The following is a 23,748-nucleotide window of genomic DNA, read 5'->3' on the forward strand; positions in this document are numbered from 1 at the left end:
TGAGAACATACTACATACACACAGCTGTTCTGTCTGTTTTACTTACCATTTTCCGGCTGCGTCTTTTTAAGAGAATCTATGAGGGTACTGACAGCTTTTAACACAAATATTATTTCTGTGACTTGTTGGCTAAAAAGGATGGAACAAAATAAGGTGTGAATTTATGGTTCCAAAATGTTTTATAGAATCTGATTACCTTATTTTATTTTATATTATTTCATATTTATATATTTCTGTAATGTCTTTTACCACAATTCAAAACTATACTTGGGGGAAAAAACAACCACCCCACTATCCTAACTTGTTTGTTCTACTCCCAACTCTGAAAATATAAACTAATTTATCATGTCCCAATAGCCCATGGAGTAGCTTCCAACTTGGGAGTGTCACACTTTCTGCCACTGTCTGTGGCTTCATTTTGGATTATCTCATCATAGGTTTTTATGATAAAAGACACCCCAAACGGTTTTAGTGTGCCTCCTTCTGAGCACTACTAACAAGTGTTAGCTATGATGCCACTGCTATTGCCTCTGAGAGAGCCTTTGCCAGTCTTACCATCCATTGTTACCAACTGTTGCTGCCCATTTGGCACATTTAGTCTGGCACCTCAGCAAAAGCCTGTCTGACATGGGAGACCCTATAGCAGTACTACTGCCATCAGCATAGCCTCTTGCCTCACAGGGGAAGAAAGTTAGTCCCACTAAATGGGTAATATCAGTACTTATCAAATCCTTTTTTCAAGGCAATAAATATACTGTACATAAAACGAAAACAGACATTTGCAAAACTGGTGTACATACCGTGGAAGGGGACATTTGCCACTCAGTCTTTCATCTTCTATGTAGCGATACAGCACATCTTGAGATCTCTTTAAGAGAACAGAAAGTGCCATTCTTGAAATGTAGCCTTCTTGAGGAGTAGTTACTTTATTACTGAATGAAAACTGAAGTAATGTTTCAAAACACATTTTAGAAAATTCCTCTCTCATACGAATATCTATTTCTGCTTCTGTAAAATAAAAAAAAATAAAAAATCTTTTAACATCCTTATCCAAATATATTATTTTTAAAAGAATTATCAGAAAGAACAGCCAAGTATTTAAGGAAGGATAATGACCGCACAAGTAAAGTTTATCAGAGATAGTATAAAGATATATTGAAATATACTGTGTGTGTGTGTGTGTGTAGTCATCTATAACTATAATTGTGACTGCATTCAATGGCCAGTATTCTCTATAAGCTACTCTGGGCCCAGACAGACTGGCTGGAAAAGTTGGCTTCCAGGAGGCTTGGGGGTGTGGCATATTGACAACACATGCCCCTGGATTACACAGAAGCTGCCCAGGAGTTGTGCCAAAACCAGACCAAAAGGAACAGATCTTTTCCATTTCTATCTGGGCCAGTGGCAGAGAGCACCTTCAGGCCTGCAGCATATGTTTGCTGTGTTCATAAGGTTTCTTTGGCGGGGGTGGCTTCAAGCTGCCCCTTTGTGGCCATCTCTTTCGGCCCTTAGTTAAGCATACTTAACTATGGTAGGTAACTTTTCTTGGTCTGACCCCCAATCCCTGGCCGAAGATGAACGCTCCCTCCCCAAGCCTCTTCCCAACCCAGTTCCCTCTGAAGGGGGCAGCTGGGCTGGGAAGACGCAAGAAGCGCGAGTGCTCCCTCTCCAAGCCTGTTCCTAGCCCGGCTGCTTCTGGAGGGGACAGCCAGGCTGGGAAGATACAAGAAAAGCGAGCAGGACATCCTTTATTTCCTTGGTTACATGCCCTTCAGTTTTACCCTTGACTTATCCATGGGTCATATTAAAATCCAGACTTTTGGCCCCAAAACCTACCCTCAACTTTTACATGAGTATATATGGTAGACAAATGGAAAAGATGAGTATTTCTAAGTCTTCATTTTTTAAAAGCAAGTATTTATTATATTAAGCAGAAGCTACCAAGATTGTTCAGACTGCAACTGGGATTTTTTTTAACAACTTATACAGTACACAGAACCTTTACGCCTTGATTCTAGCAACTAATGAAAGGCCCTCCCTCCATACAGCTGCCATTGCTTTGGCCTCGGAGGGAGAGAACAGCATTTGCTGGACTTAATCCCCTACCCCACTGGTTACCATAGGAATAATATTTCTATGTGTTTCACAACCCCAGTTTATCATTTGATTAACATACCTGTAAATGAAGAAGACTGAGAATGTATGGAGCCTCTGTTGAGCATAGTCATAATCTGACCAACAAATTCCTTGGGAATAAAATTAGCATATGGCAGTATTTCTGTGCTGATGAGCTGCACCACCTATAAATAGATCAAACACAGACATGCACACACACGGGAAATTTTTTAAAATCATAAATACCTAGTAGATTTAGATATTATTACAAAATTAGATAAAAGTTACTAAAGGGCCAATGTCAGCAAACATGTTCACAAGACCAAAGAATAAAAGTATATAGACCATACATGAAGTGCAAATATGAAGCAATGGTCTCATATACCCTCCATCCAGGTGAATGAACTGACACACACACTTATACATTCCTATGTGTATATGTTCTACAACATCTACTATTTTTAAAATTGTAGATGGCATTTATGAATGGGAATGTTTGCTTAGCTCCATTTCACTGAGTGGACAATGCCTGGTCAAGACCAAGATTTGTGCCTGTGTTTTTGTTCATGTATAGACTATTTTGTTGTTGTTATGTGCCTTCAAGTCATTTCCAACTTATGGCAACACTAAGGCGAGCCTCTCATGGGGTTTTCTTGGCAAGATTTGTTCAGAGGAGGTTTGCCATTGCTTTCCCCTGAGGCTGAGAGAGTGTGATTTGCCTAAGGTCATCAGTGGGTTTCATGGCCAAGTGGGAAATTGAACCCTGGTCTCCAGAGTCACAGTGCAACACGCACACCACTATGACAAGCTGGCTCCTAAACTACACCAGTGATTTCATCAAGACTGATGAAGAGTATTCTGAAGCAAGATTTTGTGTGCTATTACGTATAGATTGTGTTTGAAAATAGGTATTCTGCAAAGAGGCTCACCAAAATATAATGTATAATTAAATTTGCATATACATATACATAATTTACATTCATTACCAATAGAAGCTAAATTATTTGAGAAAAATATATTAAACATAGTAAATAAATTAATGAAGTTAAATTTCTGATTAACTGATTTATTATGAATCATTGTGTTAGCAAATCTTTGCAGCTCATAGAAAATACACACTTACTTCAACATCAATGCTTTCATTTCTTTGAAACTCTTGTATAGAAAGATTATCTGGAGGTGAACTGAAAGAAAATGGAGAATAGTCCTAATGTAAGCCATAGGAAGGACAATCTGAGGAGCCACTGAGGGACACAATGTTTGGATACACATACAATGACAATCTGGAAGTCTAATGAATTCTGCCTTGTTGATGTTGAGCCAACATACAGGCTCAATCAATGCTAATTGCAGCAAAATGGCAAGACAAACATGTTTAATATGACATCTCAAATACAGTGGGCCCTTAGTATCCACTGAGGTTTGGTTCCAGGACACACATACCTCTCCCCTCAGGATACTAAAATCCATGGATGCTCAAGTCTCATTAAGTACAATGGCATAGTAAAATGGTGTCCCTTTTATAAAATGGTAAAATCAAGATTTTATTTTTAGATTTTTTTTAAAAAAAATAATGGTGAATAGTTGAATCTGTGGATAAAGAATCCATGGATATGAAGGGCTGACTGTGAAGTCATTTTTCTGGCTGGTTTCTCACTCACCAACCAACCATGATTTGTTTTTTAAAAAACATCCAGGGGTAGCCGTGTTGGTCATATAGCAAATCCAATAACATCCAAACAATGATACGTTTATTGGACCAACCAATATGCACAATTACATGTTGCAAGATTTCAAAGTCACACTGGGTTCATCACCAGGCAAGATGTTAAAACAAAGAAGAGAAAAATATGAAAATGTTAGTCACAGGCAGGCCTATGACTTCTGGGATTTGTAGTTTCATGAGATATTTAACCTTCTCTGCAGAGAGCCCTGATGCCACAACAAATTACAATTCCCAGGATTTTCTTATTGCTATGTTGTGCCACAATTCAACTCTGTCTTTTGGTGATCCTATCCTAAGGATTTCTTGGCAAGATTTATTCAGAGGAGGTTTGCCACTGCCTTCCAGTCATCATCATCATCATTATCTCCCCATGATTCAAGGCAAGGAACAACAAGTTAACAAAAACACAACATCAGTTAAAAGCACAGTATCAGTTTAAAAGAACAAATAAGATGCATACATATTAAAACAATCAGCATTTTAAAATTCATCAATTAAAACACAATTAAAAAATAATCTGGACAGGCCTTCAGGGAGAGACTGCTGTTTAACTGTGTTATAAATTCAGATAGCGTATTGAGCTGTAAAATCTATTCCACTAGGTAGTTTCACAGTCTAAGACTGAGACAGTGGGTTTGCACAGCTAAACAGTGATTCAAACCCCATTTTCTCAAGAGTCCTAGTCCAACACTCAAACAATACTCACATTGGCTCAGTTAAGAGCACCACTAACTACCACAATTTACTTGTATGCTTATTTACTCCTCCCTCCATAACTGCCATCCTCTGGCCTGCGAGGGAGTTGACCAGGCAGACCCAGCTCCATCAGAGCTAGCCTGAAAGAAGAGACTCCTCCCTCTATAACTGTCATCTTCCGGCCTGTGAGGGAGATGACCAGGCAGGCCCAGCTCCTTCAGGGCTAGCCTGGAAGAAGAGACTCCTCCCTCCATAACTGTCATCTTCTGGCCTGCGATGGAGTTGACCAGGCAGGCCCAGCTCCATCAGGGCTAGCCTGAAGAAGAAGAGCCCATCCTCCAGTCCATCTGCCTTGGTCCAGGCCTCAGAGGGAGAGAAAAATGCTGGACCTCATCCCCTCCCCCTCACCATTCCCTTCTCCTTTTGTGTCTGGTCTTTTTAGATTGTAAGCCTGAGGGCAGGGAACTGTCTATTATCCCCTCTGTTGTAAGCCACCCGGATTCCCAGTGATTGGGCAGCATATAAATAAATCCTATTATGTAGTGTTTTTCTAGCCACGGAATCGTTCAATTGCTGTATAATTTTTGAGACAGAATCAAGAATGAATGAATAAAGAATTAGTGATCTAATAATCTTTTTCTTTCTACCAAGTCAAAAGCATGAAGAAAAATGTGAGAAAGTATTTCAAATCGTAAGGCCACATTCACAAATAATAAATTAAATATTTTCCTTTCAAGTTTATATTCCCCCAAAACATGAAGTTGAACTTTACCTTTTAGTAAATAAAAAGTTTTCAAAAGTGTTTGCCAACTCCGGCCACATGCTATCAAATTTTCCAGAGGAAGCATGCTGCCTTGCAACAGGAAGCCCAATGGACAGAACTTTCAGAAGAGAAGAAACTGCTAGTTTCCATGTGCTTTCTGAAGGACAAGCATATTTCAGACTAAGTGGCATCCTCAAGGTCTGCAAAAATAATTATGTTTATGTTAGTCAAACAGTAAGAGAACTGTGTGGTGAAAAAAGTATGGGCAGTTTGTCCAGTTTTCCAATTTGCTTTATTGTTTTTAGAAAATTAAATCCTATTTAGGTGTTGGAAAATGAATGTGTCAGAAAGCAAAAAAGAAAGCAATCCCAGAAAAGCCATCATTTAGTTTTTGCAACATTAAATTTAATGTTTACAGAATGACAAAGTTTTGGAAAGGTTATTTTTGTTTTTAGTGGACTACAACTTCTAGAACCTTCAATTGCTGGTCATTATGGCTATGGGATTTAGGGAGTTATAATCCAAAAAAGTAACTTTTTCAAGATCTACAGAACCAACAATGCTCATAAGAAAGGACTAATGGGGAGAGGGCGGTTCTATAAGATATGCGAAAGTTCCTTTTAGTCTACACTGTCAATTACGAATAGTATTAATTAAATGAATGTACATGCTCATCAAAACATGGGCCATTTCATTTGATTTGCACATCTGGGAACTTTAAACATTATTCTTCAAGCAGATTCACACTAAGAGGCAGACAAGCTGCCAATTGTTCACTGAATCCCTCTTGTGTACACTAAAGTTTGGAGGGATGATCCATGTCTACAAACACCCAAGACACGCATCAAGAAGCCACAGTCAGTTACAGTACCCCAGTGTTTGTCTATCATCTCACTGGCTGTTTACACATAATAATACTCTCGCCCAATAAATATAATGGTGCTCAGAGGAAGATGTTCAGTAGACATGCAGCAAACATGTCAGCTTCATACTATGTGAGCCAACAAACTAATGAAGAAAACTAGCTAAAACTGAGCAGTACATTATGAAATACAACACAAAGATTATTCATTATATGACAGCAGATTATAAGCTTGATTCATGCATAAGAGAAGACAGAAGCAAACATTTCATTATTAACAATTTCACAAGTGGAAATTTCACATTACTTTCCAGTTTGTAGAACTGGAAACAAATATTTAATGACCTGTTCACACTGATGTACAGCTATGCCTAAAAAGCTGGTTCACATGTCTGTAGACTATGGCTGTGGGCAACAATTCTTGAAGCACATTTCATTACTGCTAGTATCAAAGGAGATTCAGACTTATTCCACTGGAGATCCATAATGCAATCTCAGATTTACTAGACAAATTAAATTTAAAGGATCATCTTAAAATTTGGAAAAAATATTTACCTTGATAATATTTTGAAGAACTCTTTCATTTACAACAGCTTTGTGACAAGCTGTTTTTTGGTACAGGTCTACAACAACTTCTAAAGATCTTTCAGCAAATGGTACATAATTCAATGCTACCCATTCCGCCTAGAAAAACAACATGGTGATATTACTGCATGAAAAAATGGAAACGGTGTGAAAGAAAAGAAATCCTGTAATGGATTTGTGGCAAGTTGTTTTTTGGTACAGGTCTACAACAACTTCTAAAGATCTTTCAGCATAGGTACACAACTCAATGCTACCCATTCCACCTAGAAAAACAACAGGGGGATATTACTGCATGAAGAAATGGAAACAGTGTGAAAGAAAAGAAATCCTGTAATGGACCTTTTCTGAGTAGCATGCAAAATTTTGAAAGAATTTCACAAGAACAAAAATATCTGACCGAGGCAAAGAAAACTCCCAGATCCCCACATCTAATGTACTATTTTGAACAAGAGTGGGTGATTGAGTTAAGGCAGGTTTAAGCAAGGGAAATGTTGCAATTTGTGCAGCAAGAACACTAAGGAATTTTAACTCACCGGTGCAAACAGTTGTATCTATTGTGATTCCATTGTGTTGCATAATAAACAGAATAAGGAAAAATTAATACATATGTATATACTGCCTATCAAAATTTTGACTCATTCTCCTGTTTGAGTATGATTAGTATTGCAAACACATTCAAAGCAATGCTATCATGTTTCATTCTCATAAACAGAAGAACGAAAATGAAAAGAAAGCTGAACATGAGATTTCCTAATGCAAAAATGAATGCAAGTTGATTAAGGCAATTTTGTTAGACTAATATATAGATAGATATTCAGACAGTCATCACAAATTCATTGTTTTTTTTAAAAAAATTCTAGAATGAAATTACTGAAGTGTGAGGTCAGAGAGGGGGGAAAGACAAACAATCAGAAATGCATCTTTATTGTGTTTATTGCACTGATGACAAAAATATTATCAAAGCTAAGAAGAAAGGTGGTATTTAAATAACTCATGCAAAGCTAACTTTATCTGGGAGCCAGTGAACTTTTGAAAACAGTTAAAACATCTCACCTGATTGTATTTTGCATTTGCAATGTTCTTAGTTTCTAGCTGTCCATATTGTGGTGGCTTACAAGAAAATTCAACAAATGCTAACAACTGATCGAAGATAGCAGGATACATTATTTGCATGTTTTCTGAACCTACACATATGGCCTAGAGAAAGCAAGAAATTTTTACCAGTATTTACAAAAAAACAACAAGCAAAAATGCATTTTGAGATGGTCTGGGCAATAATTTTCTGAAACATGAAGAAAGGACCAGTAAACAGTACTAACGTGCATGTTGGTAACTAGCATGTGCTGTGAAACAATCTTGTACGTTGATTAGCTAGTACATAGTTTTTCAACTAGAAACTTATAGCAAACAATATAGATCATCTACTGAGGTAACTGATCTACATCTAACAGTAAGAAATTAAGAAATAAGATCAGATAAGAACACAATACAGTCAGCCCTCGGTATCTGCAGGAGATCTGTTCCAGACCCCCTTCCCTGCCGATACCAAAATTCACAGATGCTCAAGCCCACGTTGTCCTCAATAGTGGCGCATGCATATGGCCGTGCCACTATTAGGGACAGCCCCTGTTGTTGTGTGGTGGCATGTTCATGTAGTCGCGCCGCCATTGGGAACAATTTAACTTAATGGTGGTGTAGGTGCATGCATGAGCTGCCACAGGACAACAGCACTCCCTATTGGTGGCACAGCAACATGCACATACCACCACTGGGAACAATGTGGGCTTGCCATCTGCTGCTGTTTGGATCCATGGATGACAAGCTCGTGGATACTGAGGGCTGACTGTACAATCTTGTCCTTGCATTAAATCCCATCACACTGGTAGAACACAATGTTACAGAATGTTTTGCAGTGCTGCTGGTATGCAATAACCGATGATGCAGACTTGAGTAGATTGACTCAGAGTCAAGTCAGGCTCAAGTCCTTTCAATGACTTGACTTGGACTTGACACTATATAAATGATGTAGTGAATTGACTCAATTTGCGACCTGTATTTTTTTAGTTACTGACTTGATATTCCAGGGTTCGAAAGCTGGTATTGAAGTCTGCTGAGCAGTGTGCATTTACTATAAATAGGAGGATAAGTTGGATTCTTTTTTCCTAGGAGTAGCAGCAGATAAGACTTTCCCCCAGAACTTGGGGTGCATTCGTTTCTTGGAGAGGAAAATTGCTTGAGGTGAACTACTTGAGGTGGAAAAATGATCCCTCTAAAGCTAGTTTTCAGGGCTACTCTGACATGCAGCAGAGACAGGTTGCTAGTAGACCTCAAGAAGCCTATTACTTAACACGTGTGAAGTCCTTTTCCCTCTGACAAACAAACATGCCCCAAGCTCTGGGGCAAATCTTGTCTGCTACTGCTCCTAGGAAAAAAGAATTTTAGAAGGAACCATTCTATTACCCTATTTGCAGTGAGAACGGGCTATCAAGTGGGTGCAGCATTTCTCAAAGGGCAACAACAAACGGCCTACTCAGTTGGAACAATCACAGTTAAAGTAGTGTCAAACTGCTTTATTTCTTCATTGTGGATACACCTAGTCTAGGTGTTGTCAGCACTACTGGCAACTGCATGTTCCATTAATTTCAATGGAATCCAGTTAGACTGGAGTTAGCTCTTCGAAGGTTTGTGGAGTAATTTAAGGTATGTATTAATGCCATGATTCTTACTATAATAATTCAACTTCATGGTTCTCACTATAAAAAGTCAATCGCCACAACTTTTTATTTTAAACTATTCTTGAACATAGTATTTTATAAATCTGAAAAAAATTAATGATTTTTATCTAACTGCAACAGATGATAGACCTGAAGCTGGATCTCTTTCAAAAAGTGGCAAAACCATATACAATTATTCTCTCAGCTAATTATATCTACTAATATTTAACTTATTCATTATAGAAAGAAATACAAAAGATGAAGTTCAGTGAATATCTTTCAGAAAGTATTTAAAACCTACATTGTTACCTTTTGTAAGACATCTAAAGCTGTAAGAACTGCTTCCTGCAAACTTGTTAGAACTGCCTCTGTGTATGATGGAAGGATGAAAGGGGATGCATCTGAACTGATTGGAACAGAGACAGAACCATGTAGAATGACACCCAGTTTTTGGAGATCATCCATGCTGAAACCTGTTTTGATGTGCTGATAAAGGGCTGGAAAAATCTGTATTAACGCTGTAAGAAAAGGCTGGCTGGGAATAAAAGTCATTTTATCACAAGAAGCTGGAGGCTTTGTACTTTCTGAGCCAATCCTGAACCAGCTGTTCCAGGCAGCCCACCAAAGATTCAAGTCTTCTATTTCATCTGTTACTACAGGAGGCTCGGTTGCATTATACCTTCCAATCTTTTCTCCTATAGAATCAGTTCTCATAAAAGATCTTCCAAGACCAGTGGCAGTGACTGTTCCGATGAGGACAGGCACAGGTACATTAATAGCAGGTGGTGTATCAGGCTTCTCCATTTCTCTAACAGGTGACACAATTTGTAAGATTTCCTGAAAACTTTTCAAAGCAGCCAGAGAAACTTCACTGTTTTTGCTGAGTGCAGCTGACTGAATGTGATCAAGAAGAACATCCCAAGCTTGAGAAAAATCTCCTATAGAGAAAAAAGACAGATTAGCAAGAGACTGGCTTTATTGGCATACCGTATGTGCTGCCCTCACTTTTAAAATGATATTAAACAAACAGAATCAGCATCTGTTGGAAGATTTTTGCATTTTCTTTCCCTCTCCTTGGATAGATAGGGATTTCCTGCAAGCAGACTCCTCCCTCCCTCTCATTTAAACTAACCATGTGATCCCCCGATAAAACTGTAGAGCCAGCTTTTGTCAATACAAATCACAAGCAGCTTTATTAAACATGAAAATTCATTATACCTAAGGATTGCAACAAGTATCTCCTTGTGTTGAATATTCTAGCTACTCCAGCCAATGTTAACACCCACGTCTCAGCCCACTGTTTCTCTGCTGTATCTCTTGAGTGGTGAATGAGGATATTACCACCACCAGACTCAATCTTTTCTTTATCAGCAGTTGTAGAAGACTCCCGGACTCGATCCAGCAAATGGAAGAGAACCTATAATATGAAAATATCAAAAGTTGATATTCTAGTCTTGTCTAGCAACTGAAATTTATACACACAAAAATTAAATCATTGGCAAATACATTTTGGTTCTTTAGATGAAGAAGGTGTAAGATTTCAGTTTGTTTCAACTTACCATCAACTTTAAATTTAACTGCCATTAATGGAAGCTATAATGCAAAGTTGCTTTAGGAACTTTACTTGCAAAGTAGCAGAGAGGATTAAGAAACTGTAATAAATAAAACTCATGAATATGAGATAATAAGGAATGTGACCAATAATGGCCCCTTCTGGTTTCATTTAACTGAATTCCATATTGCATGAAGACCTTCAATAGCAGAAAAGTAGTCTTGACCACTTGTATAAACTGCTGACTATGGCCTGAAACAGACGGGCAGACAGCAACAGACTATGGCCACTCCAGGGATAAGGTGTTTAGACAGTGCATGCTCCTGGAGTGCCCAGAAGCCATGCTTGAGTTGCACTGGGGCTGCTTAAGGTGAACCCAAAACGAAATCATAAGGAGCAGATCTTTTCAGCTTCTTTCTGCGGTCCATTTGGGACCATGGCAGGAGGCGCCCTTGGGGCCACGGCATGTGTTCCCTGTGGCCCCAAGCTGCTCCTTCCTGCCCATCTGTTTCGCCCCTTAGTCGAACAGTAGCTTCAGGTTTTATCCAAAGAACCAGAAACGAAAGGGAAACACTGCTGTGTATGCATTTTTCATAATATATTACTAAGAAAGAGTTGACATTTCCTTATAGGCAACTTTTTTACCCATATCTGAGTCAAGAGAAGCATCACAACATTCAGAGAAGTGAGACAGCTATAGATAACTGTATTCCGATCCACAATATTAGAGGTGAGTGCTTAAAAATGCAGTTCACACAAAAGTATCTTCTATTCTTACACCAAACTTAACAGGAACTAAGAAAATAAAACAAATATTTTTGTTGTAAATTACAGATTTAATACCTTCCATATAACTGTGTGCCATGTTGAATGCTGAAGTAAAGTTCCATGAGCACCAATTGTAGAGAATAACGTTTGTCCAGCACTCTTTCTAACTGCAGGTCGAGGATCTACACAGAGCTCCCCCAATTTGGCATACAAACATAACCAGAGACAGTCAAATGGTGGTGCTGGATGGAAAGGACGGTTCAGTGTTATTCCCTTTTCTTCAGCTTGTTTCTGTTGCATTGCTTCCTCTTTGTTCAACTCCTTTTCAATAATTTCACCTCTTTGGAAGAAATAGTCTGAAATATTCCACTAAAAGAGAAAGAAAATTCATTTAGTTGAACACATTTTGATAAAAATTATGGCAGCCTATATGAGTATTATATTTGCAAACTAGGTATAATGTTTATATGCAGAAATGATTTTCTGCAACATTGCTTGAATACCAATTTGAGATATCTTCAGAATGTTTTTATTTATTTTTTGTAAAAAAATTATTGCAATTTTTATCATCTTTATTGCTATTTTTACACACTAAACAGGAAAAACACAGCATAGAATCAGCAACACAATAATAATAATAATAATAAACACAAAAGCAAGAAATTTTGAAAAGGTATCAAAGAAAAACATAGGTATTGTTGGAATCAGCAGAATATGTCATAAAGCGGGAAAAGGTTTTCCAAAATAACTGAACCAATTTTCTGTAAACAATAATACAGTAAAAGAGAAGATTTATAGAATATGAAGGCTTATGAGGAGGGCCATATGGGGATCCACTATCATTTGAATAAACAATTAAAGGGGTACTAGAGTTCTTTGAAAGTGTCATGTCTAGTTTGCGATATTTTATTTGAGGTATTTCCAAGTGGATGCTTCTAATTACTGTTGTTAACAGGTATGTTCTCTTAATTTTTTGTTTTATTATATATTACTTACCATTTTATAGACAGAAATAGCATGTTTAATAAAGAGATACATTTTCTATGTTGTTTTTTGCATCTATGTTTCCTGATATTTTTCCAGTAGAAAGAAATTAATCTAAGAATATCAAAAAAAACATGCTGGTTGCAGTATCTTTCTGCTCAAGCAAGAATGATGTAAAACAAAACACCCAAACTAGTGCATTATAGATGAGCTGGCTACAAACTGGATCCAACTGCATACTCAGTATGGTGAATTATATTTTACAAAATGTAAAATAACCATCAAATGGCACACTGTTCCTGCTTATACATTTTCAGCTGTATACAGCATGACCATCCAATACGTGGGCTTGCCATCCGTAGCTTTAACCTTACACAGACAGAAAGCCTTGGGTATTACAATGGTGCGTGTGCACGAGCGCACAGCCATTGAAACAACATTTTTTGCCATGCGCAGGGGTAAGGGTGGTGGTCCGGAACAGATCCCCGCATATACAAAGGGCCCACTGTACGAAGTAGTGACAACTTTAGCTTTCATCTCAATGAAGTTGCAACTACTACATATACTATTATTTCTCAGCAAATTTTTATTTCAAGGAATGTAAGCCCATCTGATTTTAGAAGCAATGCCAGGTCAGCCCTGGTTAGTACTTAGATTGGAGAGTAGCAACAAATGCTAGCTCCTGTAGGTTGTATTTAAGAGGAAGGAACTGGCAAAAATCCCTTTGAGTATTCCTTGCTTAAGAAAATACTCTGAAAGGTGTCTTCAGGGTGTCAACAGACAATTTAAAAGCACATGTATACACACAGGCAAGCCTTTCTGACTGGAATTCTAATCAATTGGTACAATTCAGGCAGCATAAAAACTTGTTTAAATCAATATCCATAACATTTAACTCTTTTCATAACTATGCTCCATGTGTTCAAAATATTTAAAGACTGCAGATTAGATTGCTGTGAAAATAATTTCATTCTACATGATCACATATACAGTTGTCCCTCCATATTCACTAGGGGAACAAGACCCCCTTGAATATGGAAAAACCACAAATAACAAAAACACCATGTTTTTACCTGAAGGACACCTCTCTAGGAATTTCTAGGTCCTCCAGTGCAAGTTTTAGTTAAAGTTGACCACAGAGTTGCACTGGAGGACCTAGACAGTCCTAGAGAGAACATATTAATGAAATCCGTGAATAATCAAATCCGCAAATATCAAAGCCACAAATATGGAGGGATGACTGTAACACAAATGTGATTATAAATAAAATATTGAAATAAAATACTGAAAATATTTTTAAAAACTTAAAAGTAACTTATGTAATAATAAAAAGGCAATTTTTACAATGTAATTCTATGTTTACTCAGAAGCAATGTTTGGGAATAATGTAGCTCTCTAGATGTTGTGGGATTGCTAGGTCCAGGAGCTCTAGGCAGCCTAGGCAATGTTGTGAAATAGTGGACTGTTTCAACAACTGGAAGACCATATGATTCCCATCTCTACTGTAGTACAATGGGATATAATGAACACAGTATAGGATTTTAGTCTATGCCTTCATGAAATAAATTTCAAATGTTCGGAAGTGAAGTCATTATATTGATAATACTCACCAGGAGACCAATTGATGTTAAACTAATATTTAATTCTTGATTGTGAAGGCCAAAACTTCCAGCAACATCTACAACAATCTGTAGGCAAGTACATGGCATCGTTGGCAAAAAGTCAGTCACTACCAACTGTAGACACTGGAATGCAGTCCGTATTAGAGACTCTCTATTAACAAAATCAAAGTAACTTATTTCTTATTTTATCAAGTACTTATGAATCATCATAGTAACAAACAGGCTCTGTCTAAACATATGAGTAGATATGTTTCTCTGAAGATGCCAGCCACAGCTGTTGGTGAAATGTCAGGAATAAACTCTTCCAGAACATGACCACATAGCCCCCAAAACCCACAAAAAACTATGGATGCTGGCCATGAAAGCCTTTAACTTCACATATGAGTAGATAACATGTTAGTTCTGAATCTGCAAACTACTCGTATTTAGCTGTTTACTACACAGAAATGCCTATTTTACCTGAACCCATCCCCAACAAAGCTGCAGGGAAACACTGGCAGAGCTACATAGTGAGTGACTACACAAGACTGGTTTTTGCATGAAAAATGTCCATGCTGTGTTAATTTGGCTACATTGTTTATGTGCGCTGAGAGAGAATAAAACTGCAATATACTGATTTTATTGAAACTTAGGGAACTGAAAACATTCACTAAAATGTCTTGCATGGGCATGAAACTAGGGAAGTTTTTGTTTTTAACACACTCTAGGTACGATGAAGAAGAAATCTGAAGGTTAGCAGAAGACTGAAAGTAAGATCAGGATTACTCAGTCTAGTGCTCACCAGATATGTTGGACTAGAAATTCTATAATCGCCAGTCAGAACACTAATGGAACACACTGACATGGGATAATGGAAGTCACAGTCCAACTCATCTAGAAAATATTGTGCTGGAGGAGGCTGAGCTTGAGTTAAAATAATGTATGTTACCCTGAGAAAGGCCTTCTGATCTTTCTTGAATAATTAGCCCAATATATGATGTAAACATTTAAAAAATATGATTATTCAGAACCCTATTACAAAGTTACCCAGAATACAACAATGAAAGACAGTAATGAAGATTATTAGCAAGAGTAAAGTTATGCATTTTAACTTCATGAAACTTACCCTTGATCACTTCTGATTGCTCCCATCACTCCAAGGACTAAAGGCCACCCAGGTCCTAGACTGTCACCCTGGCTCTGCAAAATCTGTAGCACACATTCTAGCTGCTTAAGTCTAATATCAGGATGATTAATGTTGGACAGTTCTTTCAATGGGTTTAGCAGCAGTAACTGAAGTCTCTAGGGGAAAATGCAATACTTATTTAGGAAAGGAAAATATCTTGGTACAAAATGAAATTCTGCAATCATACACAAATGAGACAAACTCATGGGAGCAACCAAAGTCTACTGAATAGCTCCAGTAACAGTGGCGGGGCAGACAGTGAATACACAGAAATTCTACACTAGCATGCCAAAGAGGAACAGGCACTCTCTGCACTAAATTCAGACTAAGAAATGCTGTCAGGTGGCCTGAATTCAGGTAATGCCTAAAATCAAGTAATGACAACAGATTTTGCCCAACAGCTATTTCTTCAGGATGCCATCAATACGGCTGAACTGTGAATCCAAGTCCACACTAGCAGATTAAAGCAGGAGAGACTAGAGAAATGAATAGGTGGTGAGGTAGCTACTAGTCTCTGTTTCTCTTGTAGCTTACCAAAAAAATAAAAAGCAACATTAAATACTTGTGTTTTACTTTTACTAATGCTCAATATAGTTGTCATATTTCCACACTCACTGCTTTGTAGTTGCCACTGTGTACAGTAGCTTGTAAAAGAAGACAGGCAGCTAGGCAAAGAATCAAAAGCCATTCTCCCAATTTCATGCTTGGAGAGGTAGCCAAGAAGCTGTTCTGGTTTGGGTAAAACTCTGAAGGTAGAAGGGGCCTAGCTGGAAAGTCAGTCTGCTAGTCTGACCTTGGACAATCTTGTGGATGACCAGCCATTCTACATTAAATCTAGAAACATATTACTTTATGAATGAGGAACAGCTGATCTAATACATAACTTGGAAGATCATCAATTCCCCAGATAGCTAATTTGAATGCCCAGCAGTAGGACACTTCTTTCAAAATAATGGGCCACCATATCTACTATATTTTAAATACTTCTGTTAATCTACTAGATTTTAAATACAATGGGTGTACTAACATTCCCCTCTACTGAATAACCCATATTTTAACAGCAAATTTAGGCTGCATTCCTATACAGATTCCATGGGATTTACTTTGGGTAGACATGCAAGAAGTATAACATTCATTAGTCAAACAAGCACTAAAGTGGGATACACCGGGACATTCTATCTATATCCACTCATAACCCAGTAGTGAATAGAAATGTGGAACATAACCTCCACTGATTCTTACTGAAAATCAGTGTCAATTATCCTGTTGATTTCAACTGGTCATTATCCTTTCAACAGTTTTTTTATATTTCAAAATGTTATGTTACCTGGTTTTGGGAGAGTGGAGGCTCATGGTTAAATGTCAGCCCAGCTTTAATGAGAGATGTTAAAGCTTCTGCTCCCCATTCCCTCATCCGTGAGTTTGGATGTTGGCAAACCTGAACACAGATTGCAGATTAGTAACAGTTAAGCATTAAAAAGGAGCATTCAATCGATAGAATTGTGTATTATAACTGATAAGCACAGGCCAATGTGGTATATACATATAGCATTTGCTGTTTCATTTTATTAGTAATTTCTGTGCTCTTTTCAGCAAAAAAAGTGCTTTGTACTTCTTATTTTCAGAGACCAATCAAGATGTGAATTGTATGCCAGAAGCATACCGTTTGTGGGGACCAACTAGTTCATGTAATATTTACTTATTTCATATCTTAATATGAATGATATTCTAATGATAATATGATTGCAGATTTGCGAATTGTGTTAACTGGCATTATGTTAAAAAATACTCATTCCTTATATATCAAAATCCATCCTTTATCTGCTTTTGTAACATGATTTATTACTGTCAAACAGCAAAATTGGAAGATTGACATCTTAAGCCACAAAGTAAATAGGCTAAGCAAACTTACAGGATAAGCTTACCTTCTGAACAAAAAAAGAGAGGAAGCAATAAGGGAGAAGGAAGAAATGAGATATATGAAAACCAAGACAGCTCAAGCAAGATGTATTAGTGATCATCACTGATTTTTACACCATGAGTAGTTTACATGTATTAATACAATGTTTTTGTAGGAACCAGTGTCCTAGCATATTAAATTATGCAGATTGCACAGAACTTAACAGTAATGATAACTCTGAAGCTACTACAGTAGGCCCTTGGTATCTGTGGACGTGCCACATGGGGGGGGGGGGTAGAGGAGGCAGTGGCCTGTTGATGCTCATGGGGGTGAGAGCAGCAAGGTGGACTTTGGGTGGCCAAGGCCGCAATGTTCGTTTGTCTCTAATGGTGGTGTGGCCATGGTCTTTATAGCCATGTTTTCTGTTTTTCTATAAGAAAGCTTCTCTACAGTCTTTCTAGAGAAATCACACTGGTTTTCTTACTTTTCCACATCAAACTTTATTTTTTGATTGTTATCTATACCTTCTTTTTCTCTGATTCAATGTTAACTGATTTGTTTTCTACTGGAGCTATGGTGGTCTTACACCCAACCCCTCACTTTTATATATATGTGTGTGTGTGTGTGTGTGTGTGTGTGTGTAGTATCAGTAGGGAACACCTTCTACCAGGAATATATTATGTCTTTGTGGCTGCAAAAATCGCAGGCCTCCCCTACTTATCCTTTTCTTCTTTACAGAATGACCTTTCTTTTCTCAGTAGAGGAAAAGACAAGGGGGGAGTCAAACAAAAGGGAGATAAGCAGAAAAGAGGGCTAATAGACAAAAGATAATCAGGAAAGACAGAAAAAACAGTGAGGCAAATGCACCTAATTTAAATACTGGGAAAAAAAGAGAACAAAATTTAGGTCTGGTTATGGCAAAGGCAAGCAATAATCACTGAAGGGAGAGTAGAGTCATATGACTCCTGCCTCTGGATTGAACAGTGCAGGGCTATTTCACACTGATAGATCACTCTTCTGTAGCTGTCACAGAATGAAATGGAGATTAGTCACTAGGAAGAGTGGCTTGTTTAAAGCACTTTAATACCTCAGTCCTATGCACATGCACTTAGAAATAAGCTCCGCTGATAAGTACTGGGACTTACTTCAAAGTAAACATGCGCAGGATTGCATGGCAAATTTTATGTAACTTTTCTTGTAAGAGTGGCTAAGACTATTTTTTTTGAACATTTGTGACTGTATGTGCTAGTGTGTGTGTCTCTCTCAGTGTGTATATATACACACACTATGTATATATACAAACTATGCAATGTGCTTTGACATCTTGGTGTTTTGTGCTTCACAAACACTAAAAATAAAAACAAACCCTTAAAAAAATCTACAGCCTATAGCTAATAAATATTTTACTTTATATTCAGTTATGCAGAGCACACATAAATGGCAAAATGATACATTTTTATTCTTAGTTGCTCTATTACAATCTAAAATAGTTTACCCTTTAACAATGAGAAAAGAATAACAGTTTTTCAAATACAAAGGTTAATATTATGTTTACTCAAAAATTAGGTACCTCTAAGAGATGACCAGTCAGTGGTCTCCACAAAATTTCAATTCGATGCATGTTAACTAGTCCTGTTTCCAGCAATTTAGCAACAGCAAACAGGGATGGCTCCTAAACACAAATGAAATTTATAATAAAATCAGTTGATATAACAACCTACTGTATTTATTGTTACTTTATTTACATTTTCCAGCTCATCTTTATATCTTACAAGAGGGCCTTCCAGGATGGTTGAAAGCAAGAAGGTTATCTTTAAAAAAAATAACACATAATTAGGTGTTTATTCAGAAAAAACAGCAATGCTGACTGAGGAAGGCCAAATTATGCAAAAAATCAATTCCCAGGGCCTTTAATGTTACTGCTGATGTGGTAGCTTAACATCAGTTTCTCATCTCAAGCCTTGAGCTACAGTCCTAACATCAATGGTACTTACTTCATGCACAGGATGCTGCTCTTTATATTTTATCTAAAAATTCCAATGTATCTCCTCCTCATTCTAGCCCATATCAAGCACACTTCTTCCATTTGCTGTGCTATATTTGCTACTGAATATCATTCTCAAACCAACCCACTGAATTTCATGGTTTTATAAGCATAATGTGCAAAACAGCAATGACCAGCACAAAAGAAATGTGTGGTAACGACTAGTGGATTGCCTTTTTAAAAAAAAAAGAAAAAAGGAAAAGATAATCAGAAATGAACTGCTCACTAATCGTTTGTGTGTCTTTCTTCTAAGGATTTCAGTATTAATTTAAAAATTGCTCTTAAGATCATCTGAATGCAGTCTCTGCCTAGAACTGGATAATTTTAAGGAATAAATTGGGTATTAAATACATTCAAGAATTGTAGTAGTGATCAGATCTTCCGGTACAAGTAGATCAAAGGCTACTAGCTTGGCCCTCTTCACTAAAATGAAAGGTACTTAAGAATAAACATCCATAGGATTACAGTTTTAGAATTTAATCTTTTGCTTAAAGGTTTTAAATATTCCATTGTACAGTGGACCCTTCCCACCCACCATGAATGGAAAAAAATATGGACAGTTGGGCCCCATATTATTCAATGGGTGGTGGCATGTACATGCTTGCATCAGCGCATCTGCGTGCACGCAATGACATTGAGTAATATGGGGCATGGGAAACCACAGATGCTCCAGTCCATGGATCACTAGCTTGCATTCCGGATCCCTCCGTGTAAGGTGAATTCCGCCTATGCTCAAGTCCCATTGGAAACAATGGGGCTTGTGCACGGCAGCATGGCGGCGCACGGGGCGCAATGGGCGCGCGCGCCCATTCAATTGAATGGGAGGCGGCGCCCCTTCTACCCTGCGCGCGCCCCGTGGCTTGAGCGCGTAAGCTCAAGTCCGTATGACGCGTGTGCGCTGTACTTCATTTATCACACACCATTGAAGTAATGCACATTCTGAGTGATTAGTTCTTACACGAGCACACTTATTTTACTGATTTTGATATTGTGTATTTCCATTCTAAACACAATCAGCTGTACTGTATCTTATTGTAAATCTCACCCAGCATCCTGTTTTTATATTTCTTCTCTTTTATTTCATACACCAGAAACTGAATATAGAATTCCTAAATACAGATTTTCATCCCATCAACATGTTTTTTAAATGATACCTCAGTTTAAGGTCTAGAGTATTCAAGAACTCAGTTGTACAGTACTCAGTTGTACAATACTCAAAAATCATTCTAATTTTTGTTGACAAAACAAACATTCAACTGCCAGAAAGTACATATCAAATATAGGAGCTAGGTAGTGAATTTATAAAAGTGCATCTGAAAAGAAAGATGAAATATTCCATACCTTATTATTTCCATAGGCCATGTCCATGGCTTCCAGAGATAATGAACAAAGAGCATTTATTAAATGATGCAATGAAACATCATCGAGATATCTGTGAGACAGGGGGAGAACATAATTATCATAACTTTTGTCGAGATTTATTAGGAACAAACATTTGGATGATAGAGTAATTTTTCTTACTGTGAGCTTTCAAATAGCCTGGAAAGTATGTTGGAAATAACTGGTAAATCAGTCATAACAGCTGTAGTCAAAACCTATGGAGACATTTAAGTCATACTCTGTAAATAAATGCCTTACAATGGCGTATATAATGTGTTCATTCCATAATAACAATAAATAAATTCTTACTGTGCTAGGTCCTTCTACTGCTCTTCCAGGCTTTAAAGCACCTCCCACACCTGGTTTTAGACCCAGAATCCATACAAGGTGCTGAAATGCAAAAACACATTTAAAAAACTTAAACCAGTGTGCATGTGTGTGTATGTATATGTATGCAGACTGATAAAAAGGTAATTATATCATGTCTTTTTTAAAAAAAAACTTATTTAGATGTTTACTTCTACAGAAAATAATGTAAGTAGATCATATTTCAAATGATGAAGCATGCAGCTACATCCATGGTGCTGTCATTTTGGAATATTCAATGTTTAAAGAAGCTGTAAGAATTTAATAAGTACACTTGATTGGACATTGTCTTTTTTGGGGAGGGGAATAATTTTTATTAAATCTAAACACAACCACAGATAAATTTAATACATATATCTAAAACAAATATAAACAAACAACAAAAACTAACTAAACTTAGCTAAATTACTGAACATACATACCAAACATACCTTACTGACCCCTACCCAATTGATGGATATATATCACTATTACTATACTTCCTTATATTTTAAACTACATTTATAACATACACATTTGACTACAATTATGTGGTAAACAAGTCTGACTTATTGGCTGCTTGAACAAATGCAATCATCCATCTCTAGGCTATGTCTTCACACACAACAGCATTGTTGAGACACAACACAGTAAGATCTGTTCGGCCACTCCTGCTACAACTGTGGATACACCAGCAAGTATTTCTCAAAGGAGAGTCCTTTACAAAGGGAAAAATGTTTGGGGCCTCAGCTCTCAAAATTCCTTATCGTTAGCCATGGTGGCAGGGTTGTTTGGGAGCTGAAGTCCAAAATGTCTGGAGGATCAAAGATTGAGAAATACTGCACTAGCACATTGCTCATACTCAATAAGGAATAGTCTCCAATGGTTCTCTGGCTTGTCATGTCTTTTCAGCATATCTACCTAAAGACACACATTAACCTTTACAAGTATTTTTACATGGTGCTAGCCAATGAACTATAATGCAAGGATACTTTACTACTCACCTGGAGAGTAGCCAAGACAAGCTGCCATGATGTACCAAGAACTGCTCCATGGCAATGAGCCAAACTAAGTAGAGTCCTCATGCACTGTATATTCTTAGAAGTAAGCTAAGAAAACATTTTTTAAACAATGAGTATTGTAGAAAATTTGAAAAGTAACATTTAAAGAAATGTTGACCTTCAACAATGTTAATAGTGAAATATGGTAGTATTACAAAATCCTACAGTTCATTACAGTACTTAATTTCTCCTAAATCTAATCCTGCATGTAATGTTTGAATCGTTTAATCTGAATGGTTTAGTGGTTTATATAACAGTGGTTTATATAATAATTAGGCAAAGAAAGGGCTCATACCTATCATATGATGTGCTTCACTGAACAAATCATTATGGTGGCTGGTCTATTCATATTATCACCATTAAATACTTTAATAAACAACGGTACACAAAAGAAAGGAACACTTCAACACATACACACATGCTGGATTAGAAAGTTAGTTTAAGTATGTTTAAAAACCCAGGCACACATGCCATTTTGTCCCTCCCCATTTGCCATTCACAAATGATTGAGACCGCCAACTCCAAGTCCATGAATCAGGAGGGACAACTTTATATTCCAGCTAGTGAACGAGAACTTCCGTAATCTTAACCTAGTATCTTAAACACACTATTCATCTCCCACAAAAGCAGATTTGTTTCACTATATCCACCAATTAATAGTGAAACAAATATTTGTTTTACTATACCCACCAATTAACAGTAGCGTTAGCTTCTAAGATTTTGGGATAGAAGGTAGAAACCTGTTCCTAACTTGGTTTGATGAAAAATAATGCTAATATTAAATGGCATTTCTAACTTTCAAAAGCAACATGGCACACTTTACTATTTGTTGCAGGATAATCGGTCCTCAAGATTACAGCAACAAATAGAATAGCATGGAATCATACAAGAGATGACACAAAGCAACACATAAAAAGAGATTACTGATACAACATAGAAATAGTAAGTATCAGTCTAATAAGAAAGATATCAATGCAGAATAGCTTTCCATTTCATCAGCAAAAGCACTGTTAGGAGGAAAATTCACAATTTAAATCAGAATCAAGGGGAAGCTGGAATAGTGATTGAGCCCACCATGAGTAAGAACTCTACAGGTTAGGACAAACAATTCCATTGCCAAGATAATGCTTTACCCAAAGCAGAGAAAACAAAAAGTATACAGGCAGTTACTTCTAAGAATATTTGAAAGCAGAACAAAAAAAATTAACCATAGCAGTTATTCTAGTCTTATGTGAAAGAGGGGGGAAAGTGTAGTCCATCCAAAGAGCTTACAAAGGAAACCTGCTACGAGGCACCTGACTCTTGGTTTGAGAAGAAAGTATGGATTTGATTGAAGGCTTTCCTTTTTGTCCCCAGGTAGAGATGAATCATAACAATAATCTATTATAATAGACTGGCACTCTGGTTGCCAATTGCTAATTCAAAATGGCTGGTGGCAAGATACCTGAAGATCTGAGTGTGTAGAT

The 23,748-nt window shown here is 37.3% G+C and overlaps 1 protein-coding gene across 4 annotated transcripts in view; it reads right to left on the reverse strand.

The window, feature by feature from the left end:
- MON2 (MON2 homolog, regulator of endosome-to-Golgi trafficking) overlaps positions 1-23,748 on the reverse strand; it is a 66,715-nt gene that overhangs the window by 3,338 nt on the left and 39,629 nt on the right. The window contains exons 16-35 of one of the 4 annotated variants that reach the window (XM_042468611.1): positions 22,226-22,330; positions 21,186-21,266; positions 21,018-21,091; positions 20,838-20,928; positions 19,023-19,124; positions 18,113-18,115; positions 16,880-16,990; positions 15,493-15,668; positions 14,376-14,538; positions 11,857-12,150; positions 10,680-10,878; positions 9,771-10,399; positions 7,801-7,944; positions 7,281-7,298; positions 6,718-6,846; positions 5,310-5,500; positions 3,239-3,299; positions 2,177-2,300; positions 801-1,008; positions 47-129 (exon numbers count right to left, since the gene is read on the reverse strand). In XM_042468611.1, coding sequence (XP_042324545.1) covers positions 47-129; positions 801-1,008; positions 2,177-2,300; positions 3,239-3,299; positions 5,310-5,500; positions 6,718-6,846; positions 7,281-7,298; positions 7,801-7,944; positions 9,771-10,399; positions 10,680-10,878; positions 11,857-12,150; positions 14,376-14,538; positions 15,493-15,668; positions 16,880-16,990; positions 18,113-18,115; positions 19,023-19,124; positions 20,838-20,928; positions 21,018-21,091; positions 21,186-21,266; positions 22,226-22,330 — 2,986 coding nt within the window. The remainder of the gene's footprint in view (positions 1-46; positions 130-800; positions 1,009-2,176; positions 2,301-3,238; positions 3,300-5,309; positions 5,501-6,717; positions 6,847-7,280; positions 7,299-7,800; positions 7,945-9,770; positions 10,400-10,679; positions 10,879-11,856; positions 12,151-14,375; positions 14,539-15,492; positions 15,669-16,879; positions 16,991-18,112; positions 18,116-19,022; positions 19,125-20,837; positions 20,929-21,017; positions 21,092-21,185; positions 21,267-22,225; positions 22,331-23,748) is intronic. The other 3 variants (XM_042468612.1, XM_042468613.1, XM_042468615.1) reach the window with 3 other exon arrangements.

The sequence above is a fragment of the Sceloporus undulatus genome, chromosome 5 (genome assembly GCF_019175285.1).
Source record: "Sceloporus undulatus isolate JIND9_A2432 ecotype Alabama chromosome 5, SceUnd_v1.1, whole genome shotgun sequence".
Classification (NCBI taxonomy): domain Eukaryota; kingdom Metazoa; phylum Chordata; class Lepidosauria; order Squamata; family Phrynosomatidae; genus Sceloporus; species Sceloporus undulatus.